The sequence below is a fragment of the Physeter macrocephalus genome, chromosome 20 (genome assembly GCF_002837175.3).
Source record: "Physeter macrocephalus isolate SW-GA chromosome 20, ASM283717v5, whole genome shotgun sequence".
In the NCBI taxonomy this organism is placed as follows: domain Eukaryota; kingdom Metazoa; phylum Chordata; class Mammalia; order Artiodactyla; family Physeteridae; genus Physeter; species Physeter macrocephalus.
Window position 1 is genome coordinate 99,360,707 of NC_041233.1, and position 17,707 is coordinate 99,378,413.

General features: G+C 40.4%; 1 protein-coding gene across 8 annotated transcripts in view; it reads right to left on the reverse strand.

The window, feature by feature from the left end:
* Nucleotides 1-17,707, reverse strand: part of DLC1 (DLC1 Rho GTPase activating protein) — a 415,897-nt gene that overhangs the window by 22,952 nt on the left and 375,238 nt on the right. For 7 of the 8 annotated variants that reach the window (XM_028481729.2, XM_028481727.2, XM_028481728.2 and 4 more), the window contains 2 exons: nucleotides 5,277-5,348; nucleotides 26-107 (listed from right to left, as the gene is read on the reverse strand). In XM_028481729.2, coding sequence (XP_028337530.1) covers nucleotides 26-107; nucleotides 5,277-5,348 — 154 coding nt within the window. The remainder of the gene's footprint in view (nucleotides 1-25; nucleotides 108-5,276; nucleotides 5,349-17,707) is intronic. The other variant, XM_055081333.1, reaches the window with a different exon arrangement.

The window sequence follows — 17,707 nt, forward strand, 5'->3', positions numbered from 1 at the left end:
AAAACACTCAAACATTTCCTTTTACCTGCATAAAGCCTCAATAGCATCTCTGTCCAAAAAATCATGCTCTCTCTTGACCAAGGAAATATCAATGGGGAACAGGAGATCTATAAGAAAAATAAAAACAAATACGTTTATTGAGCACCCAAGCTCTCGCCAATCTAGCCCAGTTTAGCAGAGGGAAGAAAACAAGGTGATTTATTGAATACTTACTGTTTGCAGGACACTTCACTCCCTATCAAGTGCTGTGGGTATGTAAAGCAGCTTAAGACAATTTCACCAGTGTCCTAAAGGAGCTTGGAATAAAGTGGTCTGCAGACTCAAATTATCTGTTGTCAGAGATAAGTGGTTCAAAACACTGTTCCACCTTTAAACACATCAGCAGGCAACAGACCTCTGCTATGTAAATTATAATTTAAACCAGAATGAATACCAGAAGGATGTTCACGGTAATGTGGCTGTTTTTTCCCTCCCATGTGTGTCTTTGCTCACATTTGATCAGGGAAGAGGTCACAGAAAACCGGGCCAAGGAAAGATCTAGAGAACTATGGTGGTTGTCAATGGAATCCAACCATTTGCATGACATCAAAAGCTAATGAGAATTAAGGATGTGCTATTTTTAAACAAATACTAGCACTTCCATATGGCTTTTCAGAAGTTTATATAACTCCCACTAAAACAAAAGGCCAGCTCTAAAGCAGCTGTAGAACAATAGAATCCCAAATCCTTTCATCCTTGGAAGAGTTCACTACTCTAAGAACACGTAAGTTATATTAAAATCGAAAAGCAAAAAGGGCGGAAAAGTCAACTCAATGAAAGAATTCCCTTTTCCGTCCCTTGTTGATAAATACACTCCAGGAAGAGTAGGGAGGAAGAAGACCAGCAGCACCTCTGTGGAAATCTGCAACAGCTCTGGAATTGCCACTAGATAAAAGCAAGTTATCCCTCTTTGGTGTTTCAAGCACTTAGGGTAAATAATGGGCCTTCCTAGTAAAACGCTTATAAAATATCACGAGGAAGAGTCCTGCTATGCAACTCTGTGGGTCAGGAATAGGCAAAATAAGAGCACTGCAGGACACCAAGATTAACAGAACCAAAAAATCACCCTGGCCCCCCAAATGGCTAACGCTGCATACTGAAACAGACATGGCTATTGGTAGTTTTGGAGATTCAAGTTAACTAACAATGTTCTAGTTCTGGGGTTGACTAAGGAGCACATGACTGTTCCTTATGTTTTTATGGTCTGTAACTCAGCATCATTGGTTTTACAGGATGGTATGGAGCTCTTTATTCTTGGTCATCTATTTTCCAGAGACTACACTTATAAGTACCTTTTTTTTTTTTTTTAATAATGTTGAAAACTAACATAATGAGTATTGTGGTCTATTCTTTTTTCTGAAGGCTAGCATTAGATTAGTGATCCTGTTCTCTGAATGGTGAGACAGGCAGACCAGTGAAGTAGCTAGAGCCTAAAGATTTATGAAGAAATTCATAAAATTCAGTATCACAGGATTTATCTCGTCATTACCTTATAGACCAAGTCTCTTAGGCAAATGATTAGTGGCACCACTACAGTGGCAATAGAAGAGAAGACTTGAAGTGAATGTAAACTATTAGTAAATCGAAGCAAGCCAGACTGTAAAGCTGTTTGAAGGTTCTGGCAATTGTATTTCACTTTGAACAGATAACCTGCCCTATAAGTATTAAAGGACAGAGCTGATATTAAAAAAATATATTTTTAATACTTAATAAATGTAAATCATAACGTTCACATGCCTGTTACGTGCATCTGAGAAAGCAACTCTGTTAATTTTAGCAATTCCTAACTCAGTGTACCCAGAGCTGTATTTTACTTTCCTGATGCAAATTAACTTTAAAATTCTGTTTAAAAAAAAAAAAAATTCTAGGATAGGTAGGGACTAGATTCAAGAGAAGAGTGAAATAATTACATCTTTTTTTTTTTTTTTCTTTCAGTATTTCTCAGAGTTCTTCAGGTTAGGATTTAATCTTTCAGCTTGGGTTTAAGGGCAGGATGTTTATATTGTCAAGGACCTAAATAAAGGTAAACAGGAATCAAGGAATGAGTGGGATGGCATGTGGTGTGTGTGTACCCACCCTGCACGTAGGGGTAGGACGAAGGGGAGAAATTATAAATGCTCAGAACAATGTACGGTATAACTTCAAAAGTAGGTTTATGCTTCAAAAGACTTATAAATGTCAAGGGACCCCAAAATGTAACTTGTGAAAATACAGTCTGCATTTTAGGATTTGGAAAGACGTAAGACAGACACCGGAACTGGATCTTAGCAAACATACACATCACAAGAAAGGGCTTCTTGGCAGCAAATCAACACCAAAACTTGACATAATTGAAGGAAATTTAATTTCAAAACACGAGAACAAAAGGACAGCATGTTACTACCACTGCAAATGCAATTATCTTTCCTTATCTCCAGTAGAGCTGTGAACTGAAAATCCAATAGAATGCTGATCCACACCCCACCGCCACCAAAGCTCTACTGAGAGACAGAGATGCTGTAAACGGCAACAGGTCCAAAATTCTCCCAAAGGAAGGATAAGCAACTCCACCATAAGAAACATGCAGGTTAACCAAACACCTTAAAAAAAAAGAAAGACGAAAGAAAAAATGAAAAAGGAATTGGAGCTATTCTCTGAAATGGAGGAAGAGTAAGATATTCTACATAGTCTAACTATAAAATAATTTTAAGCCCATCTTCATGGAGAAATATCATACGTTCACTCTGGGCTACAATGAGGAAGGGCAGGCACTATAAACGAGGTAAGGAACTAAACTAGCCGAGTGAGCCAGGGAAGTAAAACGACCTCTGTGGTCTCGCCCCAGTTTGCTTCTGGGGAGCACCCCCACCCCCTCTATATCCCTGCCGACCACGCTAGCATTTCCAAGCTGAAGACCTGTATCTGTTCCTAGTACGGGCATTTTGAGGCATTAACACATGAGGCATTTTGCTCATGTGTTAAAGAAGGATGCTGGTGACCACCAGCTCCAACTGAGAGCCCACTGCCATTGCTACAGGAAGCAGCCTGCTTGTTACCATCCTAGGAGGACGGAAGAGCAAAAGACACGTTTTAAAATCACTATGTATTGTGAGAAGAGTTGAACATCCCTGGTGAAAAGACTGACGTGACATCACTTAACCTGGATCTTTCAGCAGTTTTGTCACATCATGGCTAAATGTCTCCCAGCAACTCCTTCCTCTTAAGTGATAATAAAAAAGATGTATTCTTTAAATGTAAATTAACCAATATTACGCTTGCTTTTTGAGATTTCTGGCAATTTCTCTGAGGTATGAACTGTTTTATTTCTATAAAATATGAAGCGTCTACCACAGTGGTGGGCATCCCTGTTGGTGCAGAATCAATACTGGCTTGTTGATTAGCTGGACGGACGGCTGGCTGGATGGATGGGTGAGAGACACCAGGTGCTGTCATCTCGGTAGAGTTAAGGAAACAAAGAATGCTCAAGTTGGAAGAGGCCTTTGGAAGTCGTTTATTCTCAAGGTAGGAGTCACTTCACTATCGACCCAACCTTGGCTTGAAAATCACCCATAAAATAGAGCTCGCGAGTTCACAACTGTAGTTTTTTTTAAATGATTTCATGTAGAGAACAATGAGCCTCCCTTTTAAATAAACAGCCTCTTCCCCTCACCTTGCACCGAGCACACTCTGCACGCCCTGGGCGGCCCGAGGCTCAGGGCATGAGCCAGACTCAACGTGCTCACCATCCTCAGCCTCGGCATCTGAGCGATGCCCAGAGCGCTAATGAGAAAACGAAGAACTAGTAGAAAGTCAGCCTAGGTCTGGATTTTTTAAAAAAGGTCCATTTTTTCTTAATTAAAAAATCGAATAACATAGGAGAAATAATATTCATCAAATGGCAATCTATGGAAAAGTGAAAAGCCTAATGACAAAGCGGAGAAAGATATCTATGACACATGACCAACAAAGCCTTAGTATTTAGAATAAAGAGCTCTTATAACTCATCAAAAAAAGCACAATCAACTCAGGGGAAAAACGGGCAACAGATATTTCACAGAAGAGCAAACATATATGGCCAGATGACACAAAGAAATGTGCCTTACCATTAAAAATTCGGAAAATGGCAGTCAAAATCCATAAGATATCATTTTATGTCCATTTGATGGGCAAAAATTAAAGTCTGACAATATCAAGGGTTGAGAGCATGTGGAGAGACAGGATCTTTATATATTATAGGGAAGAGTGAAAATTGGTATAGGAACTTTTGAAAAACTTGCATTATAAAGTTGAACATACATCTCTATCACCCAGTAATGCTACTCTCAGGCATACACGCAAAATAAGTTATTTCGCGTGCACCACAAGAGTGCACGAATGCTCCCAACAGTACGGTTTATAAAAGCAAAACAAAAAAACCCCAAAACGCCCACCAATCAGAGTGCGGATATGATAAACTGTGGCGTATCCACACAGTGGAGTATTACACAGCAGGCAAAGGTGATGAACTATGAGGACACACAGTATGGAAGAACCTTAACAATAATAAATGAAAAAATTAAATCATACAAGACTACATACAGCATGATACCCTTTTTATAAAGATAAACAACTTTATAAAAATATTTATTTTAGGGAAATGCAATAAAGCTATATAAAAGGAAAGCAAGGAAATGATAAACCAAGGTTTCAGGATGATGGTTACTGTGGCTAGGGGGTGGTAGAGGGATGGGAGACAGGTAGGTGTGTTATTATCAAGGTCCTAGCTGTTTCGGGTGGTTGCCACACTGTTTCCTTAATGAAATATTTAAGTAAATAATAAAATGTCTGAAAATAAATCATAGATCAGTAATAATCATGAGGGACTTCCCTGGTGGCACAGCGGTTAAAAATCCACCTGCCAATGCAGGGAACATGGTTCGAGCCCTGGTCCAAGAAGATTCCACATGCCGCAGAGCAAGTAAGCCCGTGTGTCACAACTACTGAGCCCGCGTGCTGCAACTGCTGAAGCCCGCGCGCCTAGAGCCCGTGCTCCACAACAAGAGAAGCCAACCGCAATAAGAAGCCCGTGCACCGCAATGAATAGTAGCCCCCGGTCGCCGCAACTAGAGAAAGCCTGCGCACAGCAACGAAGACCCAGTGCAGCCAAAAATTTAAAAATAAAAATTAAAAAAAAAAAGTGCAAAGCTTATAAAAAAATTATAATCATGAACCAAGGATATGATTTTGCCCATTAAAAAAGAATGGCATTCCCGGCTCACCTTCATACAACTGGGCGTACTGGGGGAACCCTGCCGCCCGTAGCCAATCACAAGCTTCTTTGGCTTCAATTTCTAGAATAGAACAGAGGACACACAAACATGTTAGTCATGTGTAATTCAGCGTACTTCTTCTTCCTTAATAAACTCTGGTTTTGTTATATAAGCAAAAGACGACATCTGTTGAAAAGGTATAAGCAAAAAGTGAAAAAGAAAATCCACTTATTCAAATGGTTTAGATTTTTGTGCATCTTTTCAGACTTTAAAAAATACATGTAATTATCCATCTTTCCTCTAAAAAACAAAAAACAAAAACGGAGTCCCAGCAGTAAGTTACTCTGGGCTGCTTCTGTGTTCTGGTTACAAATGATTAAGAAAATAGGGCTTAATGAGAAAGTTGAAGAAGGATTAAATAATTAATTTTAGGCCTAGATGGCCTAACTTGCTTTACTTTTCACGTCAATAAAAGGCCACCAAGTACATCTGACACCCTGGAAGAGCACTAAGTTGACCAAAGGGACTGAGCTTCTGCCACCCAATGGGATGCGTGTAGCTGCCCAGGGGCTGTGAAGGTGTGCCTTCGGGTGCATCAGGCAGTAAGAGAGGCCTGGGCGGTCAGGGGCCCTGGAGGGCATTAAGTCAATAAACCCCACAATCTTGGCAGGCTGAGATGCCTAATAAAGCTTCTACTTCCCTGTGGTTAACATCTTGTAGATAGTATTGATAAACAGAAAGGCCAAGAGCAACTGACACACCGCCGTTCAAATTCACTCAAGCACTTATTTACATTCCCCTTAAAACTGACTCACAGAGGAGGTCTGCACAGTCATTAGTTTCTCAGTTTGCACAAAGAATATTCTTTCAACCCTCTTCCCACCTTCCTCAGACCATTAGAGTACTTAAGGTATGTAAGGCTATTCACTCATTTATAAATGTCTCAACATTGCTTAATTTATTCCAGAATCAAATCTTCATTATGCATCTCTCCTCTGAGCCAGAGAGGTGGACAGTCCATCATAGAGAAGTATATATATATCACTTTTGTCTAGTAACTTATATATCACTTTTGTCTAGTAACTTTATAGTTTCAGAGCATTTTTTAAACGATTATTTTATGAGTTCCTTGAGTCTTTAAAGAAAAGAGAATTAAGAACACTCAAATTCATTAAAGCAAGTAGGAATGTCCTTATTGAACGAACGTGCCAAAGATAAAAGCCTGCTGCTATCTTCTGACGAGTTAGTTAATACCCAAACAAAAACAATTATGGCAGCAGAGAAGCAATAAATGACACGGCAAGGTTTATTACTTTCATGAATCTTTTCAGTGTGGCGATGAAAGTAGCATCATAAAACACATGATTCAGGACTGAATTCGGGGAAGAAGGATAGAGTGACATGAATGTGTAAGAATCTCGATGTTTGTACTAAATCATAGAATTGTCCAATGTGAATTACCTGCGCTAAAATATTTTCATGTATTTATAACCATACCTTGTTTCAGAAAGGAATTAATGAAGCTTTAAATAAAATCATAAAATAAACATTTTCCAGAGAACTATATTGCTGGAAAAACATATAAAAGCTCAACATTTTATTTTAAAGGATGTGGAAACTACTTTTTTCTCATCCCCATGGCCCTTGCTCAAAGATAGATATGGAAAGAAAAAAAGCTAAGTGTTTTGCTTTTAAAAAATATTTTAAATATCTCACTTCTTCTGACTATCTGGAGGTTATTTCCATTGAACACATTGTTAGACATCGAACAACAGATTGCGAAAAAATAAATGTATTCGCTTTCTAAATATTTTACTTAATAAGTGGTGAGTAGCCAGAAATTCTCAACGTCCACCCTTTCTGGCCTATATTCAGATATGACAACAGTGCAGATCAGTGTACATTCGCATGTGTGTGCGCACACACACACACACACACACACACACACACACACACACACACACACACACACACACACACACACACACACACACACACACACACCCCCTCTTAACTGGACACAATTCTCCAGCCAGTATCACCACCTATTTAGAGAATGTTCCTGATTTCTTATTAAAATGGCTTCATGCCAAGAGGCACGAAAGATATAAGGTATTATTTTTCTAAAAAACCTTTAAATTTATATGATACTTTACAAATCACAAAGTGTTTTCACATATATTACTCACTTAAGGCCCCATGTGACTTCAGGAACATATAAATGCCTACTGCTGTGTTGTCATCCTTATTCATTTTCCACCACTACAAAAAGAAATGCCCCCAAATGACCAAAATCGATCTAAAAAGCTGTGTTCACACAGCCACTCTTCTTAGGGCCACTTGGTTAGAAAGAAATGATGTGAACAGGCCAAGGTTTGCTTCTTCAGCAGATAATTTAATGAAAGGTCCACAATGGCTAAAAAGCAGCACTTCCAAGAACTACAGAGATTAGTAATTTTACCTGCCTTTTCCTCTCCCTAAAATAGATGAGAATGTCTTTCTTTCAGATATGAAACCATGGGAAACAGACAAGCCTGTATCTAGTTTACATTTAACAAAGTCCATTCATGAAAACTTAGGCTGCATAATAATAAAGGAGAACTTAAACCCACTGTTTCTATAGAAATCAGAATTAGAAAATTGTAAAAAGCTGTCGCTGATTTTTTAATAAATGAGACAGTTACTGACTTCACTCCCACCCCTTTCCGGTTACCAAGTGAAAATGATAACGATCTAAGTACTGATTTTTTAAAAATCAGTACTTCCATTTTATTTAACATGAAATGAACCTATGTCTACATCCAGATCAGGTAGGGATTTACCCTTTCTAGTTCCCTGGATCCAGGCCACAACTCTGATTCTTATCCTAACTGAAACTCCAAGCTTCCAATTCTCTCCTCTCTGAGACTCCAGCCACCAACCCTGCCTCATCAAACTTCCTGCATTACAGTTTTGATCTCGTCTCTCCTGCAGAAACTTCCCTGGAGCTCCACTGCTTAGAAAATCAAGTCTAAACATCTCCCTAGGTTTTCAAGGTTCTCCACGTGGCATCCAAACGAATCGCTCAGCTCCCTGTACTCCCTCCATACCCCAGCCAAAGTAAACCTGGTCCTTCCTCATCTCCCCACACATCCCTGGCTGGAAATTCTCTCCTATCCCCTCATTATCCTTCAAGGCCTAGTCCAAGCGCCACCTCCTCTAGGAAGTCTTCCCAGATGCCTCCTGACAATTCTGTCAATGGCTAACTTTTCCTGAGCACTGACTGTGCACAAGGCCCAGTTTAAGTACTTAAGGCATATGAATTCCTTGACTCCTCATACTGATCCTAACACGTGGGTTGCGAATATCATCCCCAAGACAGGCAGATGAAGAAACAAGTGGAGAAACAACCAGCTCTCCTGGAAGACAAGCTTCCTTTCCATTCAAATGCCCTAGTGAACAAGAGAGCTAAGACTGGCAGAAATGAGCAACACCGGATTTTCCTGAAAAAATATGTAACGGTGAACAACATTTAAAACATTAAACAAAACCAGGTAAATGTTGCGTTACTGCTGTCACTTTAACTCCTCACGCCTGTTTTTGGAGGCCTCTAACCAGCTCTCAGGGTGTGACTTTTCCTTCAGTGGTCCAATGAAAAGCTATCAGCACGATTTTTAAAAAACATTCCTCACCAGGCAGAAGTGCCATCAGAAACGGAAAATACAGTGGAAATACAATGACACTTTTAGACTTGGGTTTTCTCTTAGCAAACAACGGACAAACGAGTGAAGGAGGAAACAGGAAATTTTTATTGGAACCACCTTTAATAATTAGTTGCATTAGATGAATGAGGTTCAGGACACCTTTGGTGTAAGGCTTGGGAACCATTAGGCCATATGTGCACGCTTCCTGGCATGACGGGATGACGCTATCTTCCCCTCGCCTCTCAACAGTAAGTTACACAGAAATTCCCCAACGCCGTCATCATTCCGCTGAACGCGCTTTTCTTAGCGGTCGAGCAATGGTGATCGGGCGAAGCAGGATGTGATTACTTCCATCTTCCCTTTGCTCTGCCTTCACAGTGCGAACCCTCGTGCTTGCTTCCTGCCTTCTTTGCAATGCGCTCCTGAAATCAGGGCTCAAGGCAAATGCTACATGGACTTTACCTCTTAAATAAAATTCTAAGGAATTGGAGGAATGTTAAGAAAATTCAAACATTTTCTAGATTCCTTGGATTCCCCTAACTATGGCAGACTTGCGGGCAAAGATCCATGGAAATGTTGATGTTCTTACAGCCATGGAGAAGCACGTCAACTGTGTGAAGGCAGGCAGTGCTTTCTGATCTAAACCAAGATTCCTGCCTGCCCTGGTCACAAAAATTCCTTCAAATGGAAGGAGTAATTACTTCAAATGATCAGTTCTCTCGCCTCCGTTAAGGTGGCCAATTTTACAGGACTGCCGTACAGCTGGGCGCCAACAGCCTAACTTCCCCGGGCAGGTGGGTTTCACAGGGCAGAGAAGCAAACCACAGCCTCAGACACTTGATCTCCGTGGCTCTGAGCCTTGGATCCTAGTACGCATCACCTTGGGGAGCTTTCTTAAACCACCCACCACCATCCACTCCCTCCCAGGTATTCTGATTTTCTCTGTCTAGGGAGGGCCCAAACAGCATCTTTTTAAAAAAGCTCCTAAGTAAATGTAAAGGTAGCCAGGATGGGGAACCACTGAACCAGACGACATTTCTTTGCATGCCTTTATCCCAGACTCTTTCTTCCCCAATTATCCTAACAGCCTTCCAACTGAACTCTCTGATAACCCTTGCTCCTCCCTGCCCCCAAGAAATCTTTCCTAGTCCAGAGAGTTCCTGAGCCCTGGATTGATTTGTATGAAATACATAATTCATCCTGTCACTCCTCTGCTTAGAATTCTTCCGTGACTCTCCACTGCCTTTCACATACAATACAGTCCCGACTCCTCAGCAGACCCACAGCCGTCTTAACTCGGCCTCTGCCCAGCCGTTCCGCTCCTGGAAGGTCTCCAAATGCAAGCTCTGCTCCCGTCTTCCTGAGTTCCTTGGGGTTCGCAGGATGCATATGCTCTCTTAACACTTCAAGTTCTTTATCTCTTCTCTCTCCTGCCGCAAACAAATTCTCCCTCTGTACCCCATCAACCCCTCTCCCCCCACCTTCCTCGGTAAGGTGGGGTGCAAATACCAGAAGCTTCTTCATTCATTTGTATATCCTGAAAGACTACTTTTTCCACATTGGAAGCACACATACATTTGTTTGAAGGAAAAGAATCCATTAAAATTTCCCTTTCTTCAAAGACAGCTTAAAAAAACTACAACTTAAACCCCTGTCTCTTTGCAATTAATAAAAATAAATGTTCAACACATACACTGTCAAAGACTGGTTATCGGGAGTTACCTATGGAAAGTGAATTCCTGGTTGGGCTAAGTCAGATAGCACAACGTATATATTAATATTTATTAAACTCTTCTGTTATCTAATCACAGCAAAGATTATGACTAGCCACTAGCAACATTCCTACCCTCAGAAGCCTAAAAAAATTCTAAACATTTGCTGTGCCTATTCTGAAAGAAACAAGTTAGGAAGCTTTTGGAAGACCGGTCAATACTAATTCAGTTTCTAGGCCATTTGGCCTCCCAGGAGCTGACCCCAATCCACCTTTAGATATATTCTAGTACAGCCACACATTTACGTGAAGCCAATCACCCTTCATTTCCCCCCTTAACTCAATATTTATTTATTGAACATCCACAGTCTGTGCTGCCAGCTGTGCTCAGGGACAATCAAAGGCACAGACAGGTTCCTGCCCCGAAGCTGGAAGCCAAAGGGAAAGGTAATTCACAGTTGAGGGCACGATGTCAGATGATCCTCTACTTAGGAATGAACTGGTTTCCTAAGGGCTCTTCTGAGATCCCTGTATTTAAGTCCCAAGGGACCCTGTCTGGGCAGCACCAAAGAATCCCCACTTCACAGGTGAGAGCCAGAGGTCTAACAATGGCCCACCCATCCCAGCTCCTTCCTCTACCCCCTCTGTCACCCCATCTACCTCGGGCTAACTGATCCAGCCTTACTGATCTCACACACCCCATGCCCCCTTTCCTGCTTTATTTTTTCTTCTTCCAAAACATTTATTCTGTTTATTTTGTCTCACCCCTCTGCAAACTCGCAAGAGACCAGTTTCTTTGCCTGTTTTACTCTTTGATACATCCGAAGCACTGCCAACAGTATAGCGCACATAGTAGTTACTCGACAAATAAGTATTACATAAATAAATAAACTGCAATGTGATTTTCTTCTAGTGAAGTGGTCTTAATTTTTCAGACCAGGATCCACCATAAGAAACACGTTTTACATTGTAACCTGGTACACACATATATGCATATGTGTATATATGCACCCATTCATGTACACAAACACACGTGTGTATGTAAGCACATATAAAACTGAAACAAGTTTCCCCAAATAACACTTACAATAAGTAAGTAATGCAGTCTTACGTTTTTCCATTCTATTTTAAAAAATACTATTTGTTACCTCCCAAAGCAACCCATTTGAAATACACTATTCTCACACAGCTTTTTCTTAAAGAGAAAGGAAGGAAGGAAGGAAGGAAGGAAGGAGGAAGGAAGGAAGGGAGGGAGGGAGGGAAGAAAGGAGAGGAGAAAAAAAAGAAAGAAAAAGAAAACAGTAAACTAAAACACTTCTGTATAGTACAGAGGAGATTGTGATGTGACAAAGGAAAGACACTATGAATTCAGAGGTGGGAGGCGGAGAGAGGGAGGGGGCTGCTTGGGCACTCATTTTAATGCTCAGCCTTTATTTAAGGAGGCGTTATGATCTTTTATATAAGATTGGATTGCGGGAAAGGAGATTTGGAATAAAAGAGAATAAGCTAAGCGGAGAGCTGGCAAAGCACAGGTGTGTGTGAAGAAATGGTACGTAGTCTCAATTTACTGTAACAGAGAACAAAGGAAGGCGAGGCATGCAGTGAGTGGAAAGCGGGTTATGCCACAGAGCAGATATAAGCATCTCCTTAGCCTGGTTACCCAATGAGAAACCAACACTATTTCCTCAGATGTAAAAGAGCTTTGCATCTGAGTTTCCCAAGTTCCTTCTAATAATCCATCACATAAAGGGGGCAAAGTATGACCTGTAACAGCTCAGGAAAATAGGTCCAGGAAAGAATCCATTGCTTAGTTAAGCAGCCTTAAGAAAATCATCTCTCTGGACCGGTTTCCTCATCCGTAAAATGTGGGATTGCTATAGGCTTTGTAAATTCCCTAAGTTTCTGACTCTAAGAATTCCTTTATGCCCATTTCCCTTGCTCTCTAAGACAACCTTTAGACTAGGTTTCATTTCTGTTAATTTTCCAGATTTATCATCAATTACATGGAGACATCCTTCTTCCTTCAAAAAATTAGATCAATAGTAACTACTGTGAGTTCTCCAATTTTGTAAATTTACTGGTTTATTGCTGAAGTATCTAATTTGTTTCTTAATAGATCGAATTCTTCATTTGTCCTATGAAGCCGATGTTCATATTACAGAGAACTCAAAACCCTAGGTGTTTTTGCATATGTATATCTACAACCCTCAAACTAAAATTAGTCTTTATAGGAAGAAAACACTTCAACTCATAGAAAACTTTGAGTTTTACTTTGTTTATTGATCCTGTACGTTTGTGTTTCAGTTAATAGCACCATCCTGGCATCTACCTAACCAGTGAATTGGGGGCTGGAAAGCATCTTGGAACGTTTCATGTTTTCTCTTTACAAATGAGGAAGCTGGTCCAAAGTTTAGGTAATTTGCTTAAGGTCCAGAGCCACCCAGTCCTCACTCCCGTTTAGAGAACTTCCTGCATACTGCAGTCTTGCCCTCAAAAATCACCCTCACTTTTAAATCTCTAGACTGTTTTCCAGTACAAGTAAGAACTGGGAGTTTTGAGGGAGTTCTCTTTTTAAGTTTTTTTCCCCCCCTCCTGCTTGAGATTTGGAGGCAGATATGTTTCTTTCTAGTGAAGAACATTCCTAGAAATAACACAAAGGGGGAAAAAAGGACCTATTTCCCCCAATGATGTGATGACAACTTAATAAATGGCTCTGCTTCGAAAAACGGAAACCTTGGGACACACAAGGCAAACCTACACCTGAGATTCTGCACAGGAGGCCACACTCTAGCAATGCAGAGTTAAATGAATTGAAATCCCCTTTGGGGATCATTTAGGTCAAGTGTTTGCAAAGCACAGTTTTTAACACACAAACTGGGGAAAAAGAAAGTAGCTCATATCAAAAAATATATGCCCTTCCCTTGCAAAGGCAAACAGCTCTGTATTCATTTAAGCCCAGGCATGACCAGGTGCCTTCAGGCACTCCAGACTTGAGTTGATCTACTTATTTCCAGGAACAGAAAACATCTCCCAATGAATCAAAAATTGGCACTTACTACCCAGCACAAAACAGTCAAACTGAAATGAAAATAAACTATTAAGGAAATGGATACTGCATCATCACATCTTTCTACTTCATTTCAATCTGGGGGTGGGGCAAAAAAAACTTCCATTTACACACACACACATACATACACACACTTCTAGTATTCTGCATCAAATATTTATGCATTTCAAACCATGCATTACTAAGAAAAGTGATTTGAAATAGTTCTTTAAATACTAAGTCCTTTAAAGATGATAATTGGGTAGATTAAGAAAATAATTTCAAGAAAGGAAACCATCTTAAACCAACTTTAAGGGCCTTATTCTTCTGAGCCTCATTTTTTTCATTAAGTGAAGGACATGGTTTAGGATTATATAATCCACTTCCTTTAAACTTATTTTTCAAGGCAAAAATACCTGGTCACAAACCTAAAATAACACCTACCTCCCTATCTTCACCATTAAAGACTGACAGGCTCATCAGGTCTTTCTTTTACATATGTTAGCAAAGCTTATTCTACTAAACAACCCCTCCCCAATCTTTGGCTTTTTCCCTAAGTTCTACAGCGTTATAGCACAGGAGAGATAAAATATTGTGCAAATTGCAGTGTTACAAAAACCTTAAGTTAGAAATAAAGAGAATAGTGAGAGATTCTAAAGAAACTGTTCACTCATATTTCAGTGCATCCTGACAGAGAAAAAAGAAGATCTAGAATTGAATGAAACATCAAGTTGCCTTATCAAAGACCAATGAAAATAAAAACATGGCAGATACTGGTTAATACAAGCAGCTTTTAGCCACTCCTATGTCTAACCTCAAACAGGAAACACTACAGGCAGACCTCATTTTACTGTACTTTGTAGTTACTGCAGTTTTTACAAATGGAAGGTTTGTGGCGACCCTGTGTTGATCAAGTCTATTATTGGGGTCACTTTTAAAAAATTAAGGTATGTATATTGTTTTAAAAAATTAAGGTATGTATTTTTTTAAATTTTTTAAAAAATTAAGGTATTTTAAAAATTTTAGGTATGTATATTGTTTTTTAGACATAATGCTATTGCACACTTAATAGACTACAGTATAGTGTAAACATCACTTTTATATGCACTGGGAAACCAAAAAAATTCATGTGACTTGCTTTATTCCTGTGGTCTGGAACCAAACCTGCAATACCTCCAAGGTATGCCTGTGTTCAATGCGACCTTCTCAGTTTTGTGCAAAAGGTGTAAGAAAAATAAGTATTACTGTTTTCTAGGTGAGCTAAAGAATTATTTTCATCAAAATCGCTCATGACACCCAGCCCCCCAAACACACAAAATCTACTGGTCAAAATGTGACTCAGGTCCATCTGTTTAGTTTAAGAACATTAATGGCTTTATAACATACATTTTTCCTACAAACACATTAAGATCCTTATTTTGTTGTTTCCCTGTTTTGTTTACACATGGGGGCAGGAAGGGGTCTGAAATTCCATTCAACTCACATATGACCTTGGACTAGTCATTGAACTTCCAGGCAACTCAGCTGCCCCCAGTAGGGAAGAGGCAATGTTTTTCCAGGGTGCCTTTGCAAAGTTCTGGAATTTCACATGGAATGACTTTTACAAATGCATAAGCACAATACAAGATCCCTTTTCGGTGCCACACAGTTTGAAAAGGGGAGCTGTGAGGAGATGTCCTTTTATGAGTTGATGATTTCTCCAAACTCAGGAGGGCAGGTGAAGATGATCTCAGAATTTCTGCATCTTCTATCTACTTCGTCACCTGAGTGTGACAACGGGCATAGGAAGGCTGGACTGCACCTCCCAGGTCCCTTCCTCTCTGGCTTCCTAAGCGCTGCAGCCTGGGAAATGCTACAAACTCAGGGTGTGGAAAACTTTTGTCCCTCAGACATCCTCTAGAGACTCCTGCAAGGAGAAGGAAGGCGCCTTTCTGTCGAGCTGCAGGAAGCAGCCTCCAGCCCTCTCCACAGGACACTCAGAGGTGGGGCAGGGAAGAGAACAAAATGTGGATGGGAGGTGTCAAAGGCATCTGAGGACTCCGTGCACTGACCTCAGCCTTCAGTTCGCCTTTGATTTTTCTCCTGGGGGTGGGAGGGGGTAAGACGTGAGAAGGCCATCGAGTTGAGGTATGTGTGGACAGAAAAGGAGCTTACTTTCCACTATGAAACTCACTCTAGTAGCGGCATTTTAAAAAACAAGGATGAAGGATTAGAGAGAATGACTCCCATTGTGTGTTGGCTTGACTTTAGTGAGAAATAATATTTTACCTTTCGGTGCCCAAGAACATTATTTCCTGGTAGGTAGGCCTTTTCAAGATGCCATTCAAAATGTTTTCAGTGACGTCTGGGAGAAAACCTTGCCTTAGAAATATTATTTTGGAATACTTTCACTGAAGAAAGCACTGTTCAGTACAGTCAATAGGGCTAGAAAATGGTATCCCAACCCCCTTCCCCGAATATTAAAGACAGAGGCTCGAGTTCTCCATTCATGAGGCCCCTGAGCCAGGACGCGGAAACCACTCGTTTGTCAACCTGGGACCCTAACATTTCAGCTCTCTACCTACCAGCACAAGCCCCCTAGGAAACTGCAAAGTAATTGCAAGGCTCTATTTGGCCACCAAATATTGCTTTTCCTCAATGGAATCAACTCCTGCCAAATATATGTCCATAATTGGAATCTACAGCCGCACACAGCTGGATGAAATCCTAGCTATCACGTCCAGTAGGTGATCTCAGGCAAGGTATTTAACTCCCCCGAGCCTCAGACTCCTCATCTGTAAAATGGGGATAATTATATGTACTTTGTGAGGTTGCCGTGAAGATTACATGTGACAATGAAAGCAAACCTCACAATAAATTTTAGCTTCTATAGCGTTATTACAATTCTGTCAAAAGTCTGTGGATTTTTAATAAAAATTAAAAAGGAGTATCCACACTAGAGAAGGATGACTATTGTTTATGAGACTATAAAATATATATATATATATGTGTGTGTATCTATCTATCTATATATATATGGGCTAAAAACTCAAGACTTTCTTCCTACCCATTGTTAATTATGATGGCAAGAAGGGAATAGCTAGTGAAAAAAAATGTTAAGACACAGTAGACCTAATTAAAGAAGCCCCAGCAGGACTACACCCTACTTATCATTGATCATGATAATCCTTAACAACAGCACAGGCTCCCACAAGGAAAAGTACAAACAGACAGGAAGAGCCTTTCTCATCTGGGAATCTTACCCCTTTTACATTAATTAGATCTCTGACTAATTTGAGGCAACAAGAAAACACCAGTGATTGTACTCACTCCAACTATCCATTCCTATAAAACACATTTTAACCCTACAGCACTGTCCTTCTTAAAACAGTAAGAATTACCCTCAAGTCCCGGAACTCCTCCCTACACGATGGCCACACAATCAGATACACAGACAATTGTGAAAATCCACTGCAGAAAAGCATTTTCCTCCTAATTTCACAGCCCTGGAAAAGAGGCACTTGCGACTGTGCTTTTTAGGACACAGTGTTGGATATTTACACTTTATGGTTGAGTATAAGTTCCCCCTGACTACCAGCAACGAGGACAATTTTTGATGTCTTGAATGCTGTATAGATTACTCCTCTGTGTTGCAGCCCCCAATGCCAAAGTAAGTATCTTAGAGGTAAACCCAGCTAAAATGAGCGCTCAGGAAACCGAGAGAAATGACTAAGTTTAGAAATTAAATTCTCTCTCCTCCACTGGATTCTAACTCATATAGTTCTAAGCATTAGACTAAGCCAACTTTAAAAGTGAAAATCACCCTTCTCCCCGGGTCTGCTTTATAACTGCAACAGGCTTGGCATGATGTGAGCCTCCCTGCCAGTTGCACTATGGGCCAGCTTGTGCTATAATGTTCTAAAGCACCGAGAATTCGGTCTTTAGTGATTTGGCAATGTCCAGGGAGGAAGGGGAAACATCTGAAGTTATTTTTACTTTTGCAAGTCCTCTGGTTGTACAG